Source organism: Vipera ursinii (genome assembly GCF_947247035.1).
Source record: "Vipera ursinii genome assembly, chromosome: 1".
Taxonomy (NCBI): domain Eukaryota; kingdom Metazoa; phylum Chordata; class Lepidosauria; order Squamata; family Viperidae; genus Vipera; species Vipera ursinii.
Window position 1 is genome coordinate 70,883,171 of NC_139512.1, and position 14,004 is coordinate 70,897,174.

General features: G+C 37.9%; 1 protein-coding gene across 2 annotated transcripts in view; it reads left to right on the forward strand.

Annotated features, from left to right (window-relative positions):
- The window catches only part of LOC310631806 (cytochrome c oxidase assembly protein COX16 homolog, mitochondrial-like), a 37,683-nt gene that overhangs the window by 7,891 nt on the left and 15,788 nt on the right, over positions 1–14,004 (forward strand). For both annotated transcript variants that reach the window (XM_083348515.1, XM_083348516.1), the window contains one exon: positions 8,555–8,632. In XM_083348515.1, coding sequence (XP_083204641.1) covers positions 8,555–8,632 — 78 coding nt within the window. The remainder of the gene's footprint in view (positions 1–8,554; positions 8,633–14,004) is intronic.

The window sequence follows — 14,004 nt, forward strand, 5'->3', positions numbered from 1 at the left end:
CATGGATTACTATCTACTTGTAAACATGGTTTAAGAAGGACATGATTGAGCTAGAAGAGGTACAAAAATGTATTTGGGAATTGAAGCACTTCCACCACAAAGCAAGGTCTACAGTAATGAAAATGCTATAGCTTGGATCAAAGGGATGTAAATGGGGACATGACAGAGAAATGTAAAATATCATGAATGCCATAGACCAGGTGAAAAGAATTTTATTCTCACCATGTCAAAACTTGAGCTTATCCATTGAAATATAGAGACACTCAGGAGATAAAGATTTTTTAACATACAGAACATAGTTAAATTGTGGAATTTTGCTTCCAGCAGTTGTGATAATGTTAGCCTATTTGAATGGGACTGGACAGGTTCATGGAGACTGAGTGACTATTAATATTGATATCTATTTACACCCATCCCCCCCATCTATTTAAGTGGAAATCTTAAAAATGAGTTACTAGGAGGCAAGTTACTGGGACGGAGTTATTTTTCTCCATTCCAGGCTTGTGAGCTTCCCAAAAACATTCAAAGTGACATTATTACAGAGCGGATTGGATGGTCCTCTGGCCTGACCTAACAAGACTGTTATGCTTTGATACATTTCCTTGCCCAGAGCTGTTGCTTGTTTCTGTTCAAGTTGTTCTTTGCTGAGTTGGGTGCTTTGTGCAAACATAGAGTCTCTATTATGTTTCTCCAAGATGGGTGAGTGTTAAAGTTGCTTTTGTTTCCTTATATAAAAGATGCCATAGAATTACTGGTTTATGGGCTGTGTAGTGTTCTTCTAGAATCCGTACCATATTAAGCTACTCTAAACAGATGCAAAGGTCAAGAGTTATGCACCAATCCTCAATGAAGTGTTCCCACTTCGATTAAAACTTTGATTGAAAATATACTGCATAGCAATGCCTCGCCTGAAGATACTTCTACAAAGTGACTACACTATTCTGGGCTGATAAGAGTGGCTTCTAGACACTTGTACAGTAGCCACTCTTGTTGAATTGAGCTAGCAGATCAACTTGGATTGGTCAAGCTTCAATTCTTCATAGAAGTACAGTGTCAACCTTGACAGCTACATACCTTATTGTTTTCATCTTGTCATACAGCTCTTTGTGTGCTTATGAGGAAATAAGTGTAACTCATGTTGTTTTTAGTCATATAAACTACATTGGATGAACCATTTCTGTTACAATCAAGAAATATTAGAAAAATAAATAATTTCTAGAATAATAATAATAATAATAATAATAACGATGATGATGATGATGATGATGATGTTGGAAGGGACCTTGAAAGTCATCTAGTTCAACTCTCTGCTAAGGCAGGAAACCCTATACCATTTCAGACAAATGGCTGTCCAGTCTCTTCTTAAAAACTTCCAGTGTTGGAGCATTCACCACTTCTAGAAGCAGGTTGTTCCAATGGTTCATTGTTCTAACTGTCAGGAAGTTTCTCCTTAGTTCTGGGTTGCTTCTCTCCTTGACTAGTTTCCATCCGTTGCTTCTTGTCCTGCCTTCAGGCGCTTTGGAGAATAGCTTGACTCCCTCTTCTTTGTGGCAGCCCCTGAGATATTGGAACACTGTTATCGTGTCACCCCTTGCCCTTCTCTTCATTATAAATATATTTTCTTTTTTAAAAAGAACATGCCTAGTCACATACCTATTTAACATAAATGATTTACTAACTTACTGCTTACCTTAGTAGTTTATCAAGAGAAAATGTGGTCTGCAAACTGCAAACTTTGTAATATGGCATGAAATTTTGAATAACATAAAGTTGACTTTAAAGGGTTAAAAAAGTAAATACTGCCTTATATATTTAATACAGGTCAATGATGTGAGAGCAGGGGCTTCATGGTGCTCATAATGCCAGTTATTTTAGAATATATAAGCCATTATTTGTCTTTCTTAGACATGGTAATAGTATGTTATTATTTCCAGCATCAATTTCTGAACTGGTACCATAATTACGCCCGCCCCCCCCCAAAACAGTACTGTATGGTTGATGTTTGCAGTGCTATGAATTCTTATCTGCAGGATCGCTCCATGTCAGGTCAAAACAAAAAGTGGCAGGTGAACTTTAAACTGAGTGTTATGCATCTAATTTTCAGACAAAAAAGAAAATTCCAAGAAAAACATTTACAATGTATATAGCTATCCATATATTTCCAGATAAATAATCCTCATGCAAATTTCCCAGAAAATCTGTGACTATCAATGAAATCTCCTTTATTAATGCATGCTAAAGCCCCATGTATTAAACTGAGAGTCAAAATTGAGGGTCAGCAATGAATTACAGTGTTCAATTTGGATTATACCCGACCCAGATTATGCAAACCTGTTTCATTACCTTTGTTATGCAAGACAGCATGTGTAAAATCAGTTAAACAAGGAAGCTAATAATAATATTATAGTCCCTTTGATGCATTTTTCATTGGTTAAATGACTAAATCTACTTCTAGTTAGCCATTTTCATTCAGCAGAAAAAGTGACAGAATATGAAGACTTGCATTTTTAAAATGTCATCACATGTTGCCAAAGTGCAGAATAGCTTATTTTGGGCTAAAGCATTTTAGTTGGTGTATGTTCCCTAGTGCAAGATAAATAAAATTGCCTCTTAGTATGAAGCATAAGAAATTTAAGAGCTTTTGTAATATTTTTTTTCTTAAGACAGAAACTGAACAATATTTCTATGGAGAGAGAGAGAGAAAGAGATGAAGTACATTTGAATTTTAGGTTTTTGCAAGTTTTAGGTTTCAAGTAGTAGCAACTATTCAGTTCATGATTTATGGACTTGAGAAGCAGCAGTCTTACAGAAGAAGCTTGAAAATAAAATATTTGTTCATTAAGTAAAACGTTTCATAAAATTTTGCCTTTTTCCTTTTCTTCAGTGCATGATCTGTATTACCAGCAGTGAACATTAATTTAGAGATTTAGGTAAAAAGAATGCAGCTTTGTGATTTGGCTTTCAGAATCAATGATATAGTGGTGCAGTGGTTTGAATGCAGTATTGCAGGCTGACTCTGCCTACTGCCAGGAGTTCAATCCTTACTGGCCAGGTTGATTCAGTCTTTCATCCTTCCAAGGCTGGTAAAATAAAGATCCAGATTGTTGGGGGCAATATATTGACTCTGTAAAAAGCTTACAGAGGGTTGTAAAGCACTATGAAGTGGTATATAAGTTTAAATGCTTTTGGCTATACAGCATGAGTTGAGTTGCAGAGATGGAGCAATTACTGCCTATTTTATCAACAAAGAATTCAACTTTTTGAGTTGTACTGAATAGCAATCTATCAAATAATCAGAGGTGTGACTGAATGTATCAGATTGGTATATTGATGAGTGATAACCCACTTTAATAGTTTGGCAGGTGCTTTTTGTAGCATAACATGCTTTCTTTTAGAAAGAAAATTGAAATAGGTTTTTTAAGAATCTGCTAAGGAAACATTAATGTCACTTCATGAAACATTTATTAATGTTCATGAAACATTTACATCCAACTGGTCAGCTTTGCCATTTCAGCAAATTCTGACATTTTCACAATCCGTTCCCCCACAATGGGAATTTGATTATTCTTCCATCATTGAGCATACAGTAGTCTTGCTGTAGTTACCATATACAAAATCCATCTGCCATAAATCGTTTCTAATCCATTGTCCATAAGTCCCAATAAAAAGGTTCTGGTTTGTTCACAATATTTATCTTTAAAACCCTTTTCATAGTTATATGAATTTGTATCTCTAACCCCTGAAATATTGGAATGCTCTTTTATGACTCATGGACTTCAACTCCCAGAATTCCTGAGCCAGCTATCTTGCTTAGCAGTGGGAATTTTGGACTCAACTGTGATCATATATCGAGGATTATTTTGATGTATCAGCTATTTCTCCCTATCTGTTGTTTCTCTTCTGTAAAATGCTTCTTGTGCTGAGGTCAATAAAGGTGTCTTTGAACACAGCCTGGGTTTATGTTTATTCTATACTCTCAATATTGTACTTCTCAAATAATGATTTTTAAAATCTCATTAATTTAAACTTTATCGTACTATAAAAACCCATGCCAACCAAAATTCAGGCTACATTTTTTGTTTCTAACATTCTTTTATTTCTCAGCAAAACCAATTCTTTCATCCAACTAAACAGCTGCAAAATATAATTTAAGATCAGGTATTTCTGATCCTCTAACTTTTGCATCTTGCAGAATGTTACATTTAATGTTTGGTTTCTTACCCTGCCATATAAATTTAGATACATCTTTTTGCTATTGTTCTGTCCCAGCCTACGTGAGTCCTTGTTAGGTTCACAAGGAGAAACCCCTCTTCCAAGAAACAGGCAGGAACTGCAAGAAAAAACCAACCCCTTTTATTCTCACAGATCTGAGTCAATGTCCAAGGCAAACAAATACAGTCCACAGAAACTCGATCCTCAACACGAACGGTTGCCTTCGGCAACCAACATGTCCCATACCTTCCCTTTTATAATTCAGCCAAGGCATGGCTTCCTAATGCCTTCTCCTTTGTCTTTGGAGCCGCCCCATTGCATTCTTCTGTCCTACTCGCTTCTCTTTCCTATTCTTTTGTTCTTCCTGGATATTTCCCAACTGTTCTTCATCACTGTCCAACTCAGGCTCCCAGCACAGCTGTGTCTCAGCCTCAGCGCAAGTAGAGGGGCCAGGCTCCTTGTCCGACTGTAAGTCTTGGAGCTCCTCAGAGCCTTCCTCTGACTCTAATGTCACTCCAGGCCCCTCTTCCTCATCTGATTCCACAGACTCAGCTGCCGGATCCACGGGCTGGTGAGGAATCACAACAGCTATTGTTTAAAAGGTGGATCATATTTAAATATTTAGCTCTATGTATATTTCTCATAGACACTGAAGAACCATAGCTATATTATACATTTTGAAAAGTCTGTGCCTACGGCACTTAATGTGTTTTCTTTCTTATTTTCTTGCTGTGTTATTTTCTTCTTATCTCTCTTGTGTTTGTATTTCTTCACTTGGTCTAATTATGCCTGTACCCATGTTGATTAATCCTTCCAATTTATCCCAGAATGTCATCCTTTTAAGTTTACCCATCAAAAAGTATATTATCTTTTCTTCTGTAATATTTTGATTAGTATCTTTTTCAACCAAATTATATCTATATTATTTATATTCTCTCATTCATTCATTCAATTTAGCATTGAAATGTTACTGGATTACCTTGTCTCTTATTGCAATGGTATTTGGAAAGACCTTGGGAGAGTGTTCTCTTGGCAGGATGTCTTGGACTTATCTCCCAAGATCTTTCCCACATAGCATTATTCTTATGTTCTTTCCAATATAGTATACAAGTTTATAACTTGGTACTTTTTTATTTCTGAATAGTATTAATTCTGTACACTTTATTCACTTCCAATTACATACCGTATCTTCCGTTCAAAAAAATTGGATAGTGACTCCACAGCTTTTTCTCTGACATCTTCACCAAGTTCTTCTTGAACTGTTCTCAATCTCAGACAAAATTCTTCCTGTCTTTGTTCTAAAAAAGCCATATTATCTAAAGCCCTTTCTATCTCCTTGTTAGTTATTTTGGCTTTGTTTTCCAAAATTTTTCAATAATTTCCGATTTTTATCCATGTTTTCTTTTTCCTCCTTATACATCTCTCTTTCAATCTTTCTTTTAAATTAGTCAGCTTTTTTTTTCCAGTCCCAGTAACTGTTGCTGTTAACACACATCTCCAATTCCTCAACAATTGTTGGTAAAGTTGCTTGCCTAATTCCTTCTTCTGCCCTCTGCCTTCTGTAAATGCTCCCCTCCTTGTGTTGTCATTTCTGCAGCTTTTGCTACTTTGCTTATAATCCAGAAGAAAGAAAGGTGAAGAAAGAAAAAAGAGTAGAGAAACAAACTCCCAATTAATACCTCTCTGTGAACCTGCACAAAGGCCTTGTGCTAGTTAGTGCTACATCTGGCCAATAAATGTAAAGATCATTCTTATCTGATCTTTGATTTTAGTCTCTAGGATAAGACCATGGGATATTTTGAGTAGATATACTCTTCTTGTTAATCCATATGTTGTATAGAAATGATCCCATCTACATATCCAAGGGAATGAAACAAGAATATATTCTAACATCATTGCTTTTTAATACATGCTGTATATTAAGTGTCTGATTAAAACTCTCCAAAGTATTGATACCCAAGTGGCCAAACTGACTGCCAGTTTGTATTTCTAATTTTTTCCGTTGGTTGAAGGGCCACTCAGTTGGTTGTTATTAATTACTCTGAGAGTATTAAAGGTCTCCTTTCACTATAAAGTCTTTTATCTCCAAAATGTGTTTGGGAAAGTTAAGTTCAGCAAAGCCCGTGCTGTTAATGGTGTTCATCTGAGATTTTGAGCGTGCTGTTACTTTCTGTGGCCTCTGGTGCTCCTCTTGACAAAATCCCTCTGGAACATGCCAGACCGCCCCTCCAGAAAGTAAATGGGTAATCTCATGGCTTCCTTCTTGCCCAGGAAAGCTCCTTTGGCTCTGGCACAAAGCCCAGCTGTTGATAATCACTCAGCATCATTATCTAGGGTTGTTAAGTCGCTACTATTCTACCCTATTGTTTTTTATTACATCTCTTATACCACGCATTCTATGCATATCTAATGTTCTTTTGGTTTATAGTCATCTGTTTATATTTTTTTTCTTCTGTCCTGTGGTGTCTGATTCTCAGAGGCTTAATAGACAAATCTATGTATGGATTATTGGTGTTATGGAAAGGATGTAACTATGTTTGTATAACTTTACAACAGGCACAGTAGATATACAATTCAAATGTTAATTTTGTTGTTTTGTGTGGCATATAGAATATTAACACTTATTTCATTAATTTAAACTTGGAAAACATTTGACTTAGTTAAAAAATATGTGTAGTAAGTAGTTCTTACAATGATTCCAACAATGATACAAGTGGGTTGTGTAAATAGGCAAAATTCAGTTTGGATTCATGATTTCAAGATAATTTCTGTTTTAGGTTTTGTATTTAAAGTTTAAAAACTGGATGTTTAATTTGTTTAAAGATTTAATAGTGTATATATTAGGAAAGCATCGGAATCAGCATAGCAGAGCATAATTACATTTTAAAATTTAAAGGCATTTTTAATGGCATCTCATTCTAAAAGGTCGTTTTCTTCATGCCAGTTTCTCCCATTTTATTATTCCTGTTCCTAAATCTTAATGATTTAAACCTGTAAGTGATGAAAATTGATGAAATTGTAGATGCAGCAAATATTTATTTAACTATATAATAGGACCACCACATATGAACATCTGGTCATCTACTGCAGCAAGAGAGATCTCTAGTCATAACGGTTTCCCATGCCACTGTAGTAAGGTCTCTTCTGCTGAGAGAGTTGCACCATGGCTATTCCACGTAATGTGCAATTCATCTTCAGCTGTGCTAGATCAGGGCTTTTCAACCTTTTCACCCATTGTGCCACATTTAGGATATGGCAAGATCCGAGTACCACCAGTCGCCTAGCAAGGTGTCAAAAACTTGAAGACCAAAAAAAAAAAAGGAAAAAAGTGATGAAGTACAGGTAGTCCTCGACTTACAACAGTTGGCTTAGTGTCTGTTCAAAGTTACAATGGCACTGACAAAAGTGCCCCCTAAGCCACAGCCAAGCAAGACACCTGCCTGCCCACCCAGCGTGCTCTTCCTCCTGTCCGAGGTTTTCATTGTTGTGAGCATTTCTGTTAAGGATTGGCAGCAGGGGTGAGGTGGGGGTGTTTGGTTTTTATTCCCCCCATCTGCTGGGTGTTTGCTGCAGGTTTTGGTCACTTCACATGAACGTGGGACACTGTGACCGTCATAAATATGAATCAGTTGCCAAGCAACTGGCATTGATCCTGGCACTTCCACTGAGCCCTGACAGCCCCAAAGAAGCGCTGATCCTGGTGCTTTCACTGAGCCCTGACAGCCCTGCAGCTCCAGTCATCTCTTGCTCAGGCTTGTGCGGTGCTGCCACCGGTTCAGCTCATTCCCCTCCCCCGGTACCACTTTTCTAGGATGGTCGCGTACCACCTGCCAGGTGCTAATGTACCATAGGTGGTACCCATACCACTGGTTGAAAAGCCCTGTGCTAGATTGTGCACTTTCGTGGGACTGTAGACCCACCTCTGTGTCCACAGATGAACTACACAATAGCACGTTGTTTTTTGAACCTAAAGGGCCACCATATATGTAGGATCCTAATTTGTTGAAAAGTTCCAGCAACGTAACTGGATCTTTTTTTACCCTGATGTCTGAATTCATCTAGTGATCACTGTTGCTTCAGCTGTTACAAGCCAGGCATTGCTGGATTTAAAGTTCCAGAGAAATGAGATACAGAAAGATAGGGACACTAGAAGGCTGTAATCCTTGTATTGAGGATGCTAATATATAACAACATCCACATGTATTATTACTGAAGTCCTTTTACCATAATTGAGCAAAAAATCAGCATGCTGGGCTGGCAGTTTCTCATAATTGTATACAATGTTTTAGACTGTTCTCTCCTTTCTTATCCTGATTATTTTCCCCTTATTTTAATGTTTTAGGTGTTAATAGTTGGTGGGTCATTTGGGCTCCGTGAATTTGCACAGATTCGATATGATATTCAAAAAGTTCGTGGAAAGGTAAGCAGAATTCTTCTCCTTGTAAAATACAAGATTCAAGAATATTAGCCAATTTTTAAAGGGAAGGACAAACTCATTATTGATTCAGTGTTTATTTCCCAAACCCAGATAGCTAAAATTTTGAAATTTTCATCCCACACAAAGCTGCGAGATAGCAACCGTTTCCCAGTCCTTTCTATTGTATCTTTCTTGCCCATTTTCAAAGCCCAAGAGAACAGTATGTTGACAACAAAACCTATTCATTCATTCAATCAATCAGTCAATTTGCATCCTATACTTTGCCCAAAAGATAGCTTATGAGTCTACATCTATTTTTTTTTACATTTATATACAGTTTTTCGGCCATTACACTCAAGGAAATTCAAGCTCTGTGCCAGCCAATGCAAAAGAGAATAATCACTTCAATATGAGCCAGCAGTGTGCTGCAGCTGCCAAAAAAGCCAACACAGTGCTAGATTGCATTAACAGAGGGATAGAATCAAGATCAAGTGAAGTACTAATACCACTTTACAATGCTTTGGTAAGGCCACACCTGGAATACTGCATCCAGTTTTGGTCACCACGATGTAAAAAAGATGTCGAGACTCTAGAAAGGGTACAGAGAAGAGCAACAAAGATGATTGGGGGACTGGAGGCTAAAACATACAGGGAACGGTTGCTGGAATTGGGTATGTGTAGTTTAACAAAGAGAAGGGTGAGGGGTGACATGATAGCAGTGTTCCAATATCTCAGGGGCTACCACAAAGAAGAGGGAGTCAAGCTATTCTCCAAAGTACCTGAAAGCAGGACAAGAAGCAATGGATGGAAACTAGTTAAGGAGAGAAGCAACCTAGAACTGAGGAGAAACTTCCTGACAGTTAGAACAATTAACCAGTGGAACAACCTGCCTCCAGAAGTGGTGAATGCTCCAACACTGGAAGTTTTTAAGAAGAGACTGGACAGCCATTTGCCTGAAATGGTATAGGGTTTCCTGCCTAAGCAGGGGCTGGACTAGATGACCTCCAAGGTCCCTTCCAACTACTACTACTACTACTACTACTACTACTACTAATTATTATTATTATTATTATTATTATTATTATTATTATTATTATTATTATTATTATTATTATTATTATTATTATTTTAGTTCCATATTATATACTTCCTGAGAGCAATTAATTAAGAGAACAGTAGGCCTTGCCTTGAAATACGGTAAATTGTCAGCATTCTACTAGCAGAGGAAAGGTAGAACTGGTTATAAAACTTTGTTTATTGGTTTATTTATTTATTGGTTAATGTGACCCAGGGCAGTGTACAAAAATCATTAAACAAAAATACAAAAGAAAAGTTACACACACCAATACAGGAAGCTGAAGCAATTAATCGTTGATGAGGACTAAAATACATTAAACGTCACCATTTGGCAACTATATTTATCCTGACCCAGGGAAGCAGCCAAGTCTTAATTGCCTTTCCAACCATCTGCAGGGTTGGAGTCAACCGTGTACGGGGAGGGTGGGGGGGAGATCCTTCCAAAAGGAAGGAGTTGCTATTGAAAAGGGACATACCTTTGGGTACCACAAACTGATACGGTTTCAGAACTGTATGGGATGGGAAGATGCCATGATAAGGGCAGTCATGATAGGCAAAGCTTTTGGCACCAGGGAATTGCATGAGTTTGGTCTGAATGTCAAGCCAAGTGTATGAATGCAGGACAAGGAAAAATAGCAATAGTAGTTGCAGCGTTGCTTCTAATGGAAGAGCAAGTGATGGAGGCTGTTCTTGTATAGTCCCAGGTCTAGGAAAGCTTGATTAGGGGCATTATTGCTCTCTCCTTGAAGCTCTTCCCTCCGTAGCTTTTGACATGTTTGGGGGGCTAAGCATCCTGTAGCTTTTGACATGTTTGGGGGGCTAAGCATCCTGCCGGAATCTCTCATTATCTAATCTCTCATTATCTAAGATAAGAAGTCCTTATCTTCTAGAGCTGTCAGAGGCAAGTGATTACCTGCTGATTCCTCAGGCTGATGGTTCATATGATCTGCCCTTTCATTCTCTGAATCAGAGGATTCAGAAGAGATCATAACAGCTTAGAGTTTACTAATGGTATAAAATATAGTAACCAGAGTATATAATATCAGGGCAAGAAGAAGTATCTTAATGTATCCCAGCTGCTAATTAAGACAATTCTGGAGAATGAAGTCTATTAATAATTATGAAGTTTGAATATTGCTCTGTAGTTTACTTTAGCATGATTTATGAAATAGAAGTGGAAAGTTTCAGTCAACATAGCGAGCCATAAACTATGTTTTACAAACAGCAATATCTGAGTTCATTCTCTAAAATCTATCTAGTTACCTACCAAAATGAATGAATGAATGAATAGATACAAGTTTCACTGACTATGTCAACATGCAGCTCCTGATTAGCGTGATGGACCTGGAATTGCTTTACATACACTATTATCAGGAAAGTAAAATCTAACAATATTGGGAAATAAGAAAGAACTGTTGACAATGAGTGCGGATGGTAATTTATTTAAAATTCATTGTGAATATATAATGCATTCATACATTTCTAGCAATTCCTCAGAATTTTATGTTCCTGTGAACTAGCATCAGGAACCCTTCTATAAATGCATGAATTTCAAAATCATTGTTGTTGTTAGCTGCGAAGTCGTGTCCGACCCATCGCGACCCTATGGACAGCGTTCCTCCAGGCCTTCCTGTCCTCTACCATCTTCTGGAGTCCATTTAAGCTCACGCCTACTGCTTCAGTGACTCCATCCAGCCACCTCATTCTCTGTCGTCCCCTTCTTCTATTGCCCTCCATCTTTCCCAGCATTAGGCTCTTCTCCAGTGAGTCCTTCCTTCTCATTAGGTGGCCAAAGTATTTGAGTTTTAGCTTCAGGATCTGGCCTTCTAAAGAGCAGTCAGGGTTGATCTCCTCTAGGACTGACCGGTTTGATCGCCTTGCAGTCCAAGGAACTCGCAGGAGTCTTCTCCAGCACCAGAGTTCAAAGGCCTCAATTCTTTGGCGCTCAGCCTTTTTTATGGTCCAACTTTCACTGCCATACATTGCAACTGGGAAGACCATAGCCTTGACTATACGCACTTTTGTTGACAGGGTGATATCTCTGCTTTTTAGTGTGCTGTATAGATTTGCCATGGCTTTCCTACCGAGGAGCAGGCGTCTTTTAATTTCTTGGCTACAGTCCACATCTGCAGTGATCTTGGAGCCCAAGAAAATAAAATCTGTCACTACCTCCATTTCTTCCCCATCTATTTGCCAGGAATTGAGAGGGCCGGATGCCATGATCTTGGTTTTCTTAATGTTTAGTTTCAACCCAAGTTTTGCACTCTCCTTCTTCACCCACAACAAGAGGCTCTTTAGTTCTTCTTCACTTTCTGCCATTAGAGTGGTATCATCTGTATATCTTAGGTTGTTGATATTTCTTCCGGCAATCTTAATTCCAACTTTTGATTCATCTAGCCCTGCCTTTATCACGATGTGCTCTGCTCAAAATCATTATAAAACATAATAGATTAAATGCTACTAAAAACATATTCGGAAAGTTGAATGCAGAGTGTATTTTGCAACTATAATTTATATTACATCTTCATAAGAAGCTGTACCTTTCTGTCTGATCATGTGGACTACTCCACTCTCTGTTTTTCTCTGTAACATTCAAATGGAACACTACAGAGTGCATTATAATCCCTAAATCTCTTAATTAATTTTTTAAACATCAGGGTTTGCTTTCACTGAAATTGTTCATTCTAGGGAAGAAAAAAGATATTTCCCGTGGGTTTTTTCTTGGCAATTTATTATAATTGCTTATAGTGGCAATTGCTTATAATTCATCACTGAATATGCATCATGTTTGATTTCTGAATGTAATGAGAAAGAACACACAGTTGCTTGGGCCTGCTGGCCATTAGTACACATGTGTGATTATAGGATTCTGAATCAGAGTATTGGTAAGATTCCTGGACTTTTTGGCTGCTTCCTGTCTTTTCCATAAGTTAGCACTTGTTCTTTAGTCATATACACAAGAGGTATTCATTTCCTTCAGTTTTTATTTAAAGGATTGAGTGTAGTGGTCCTATACAGCAAGGTTAAATAGATACTATTATAAATATAAGCATTATATTGAATCTGATAGGCCCTGTAATGTTTCATATTCAAATTTAAAATAAGGCTTCATAGGGCACGGGATCATCAGCTTAGCATCTGTCTGCAATTCTTTAAAATCATTTCCCCAGAATCCTGTAGCTGCTTTATCCAACTCCAACACGCTTCTAGAAAAGTTCACAGTTGTTTGAAACGGCTGCAGACAGGTGTTGCATTAGCACATGCCCCCTTCCATAAAGCCTTTATGGGTTCAAACCTAAAGCATTATACAGATGGAATCCAGCGTCTTAATATATTTGCAGTACTACCCTCAGAGTAACCCAGGTATTGATTACAAAGACAAAATACTAGTGTATTAAAAAATACAATCCCATCACTTTGAATATAAAAGAAACAATAAAGATCCTTATTTTCTCTGTCTTAGAGGGCAGAGTTCCCCAGCCTTTCCAGCTTTGCAGACCATGGAGAGAGGGGACAGTTCTGCGCGAGCAGCCAGGAAGCATCCCCACTTGCGCAAGCAGCGGGTGAGCGGGTGTGTGCACCTCCATGTGCGTGAGTGGCAGCTGCATGTGTCTGCCACAAATGCAAATGGAGCTGCAGGTCTGTTTGCATGTGTGGCGGACACACGCAGCTGCCACTCACGCACTTGGAGGTGCACGCACCCGCTCACCCGCTGCTTGCATAAGTGGGGATGCTCACTCACCCACTGCTTCTGCGGCCCAGTTCTGAACGGCTCACAGTTGCAGAGTCGGGGATGGGGACCTCTGTTCTAGGGGCTTTAGAAGTGATTTAAACTTAAATACTTATAAAACACCTCAGTTTTATAAGGTAAATATTTAATTGACAGACTTCCCCTGTACTGTTGTAAAAGTTTACTAGATGTCACTACAGAAGCTATTTTAGCTGATATTTAACAAATCTTGAACTGAGTCCTGATTTTATTACCTTTAACCATCAAGGAGAAATGAATCAATTGGACGGAAGGTCTAATGCCTTTAATGAAATCGTCAAGAACATTTCAGTTCATATATAAACTCAAAGACTGGATTAAATTCCATAATTTATTTACAAATCTACATAAATTAGATTTCCTAGTTGCTTTCAGAAATGCTCCATTTTGAAACTAATTCCTACTATGCAGGTAGATAATATCTATTTGGTAGGTAATAGAATTTGATTGTAATGTCTCTCTGGACAGTCACAAAGAGAAATATCTTTGGGATTCTAGTATTTCAATATAGCCAGTTTTTTTTTCCACT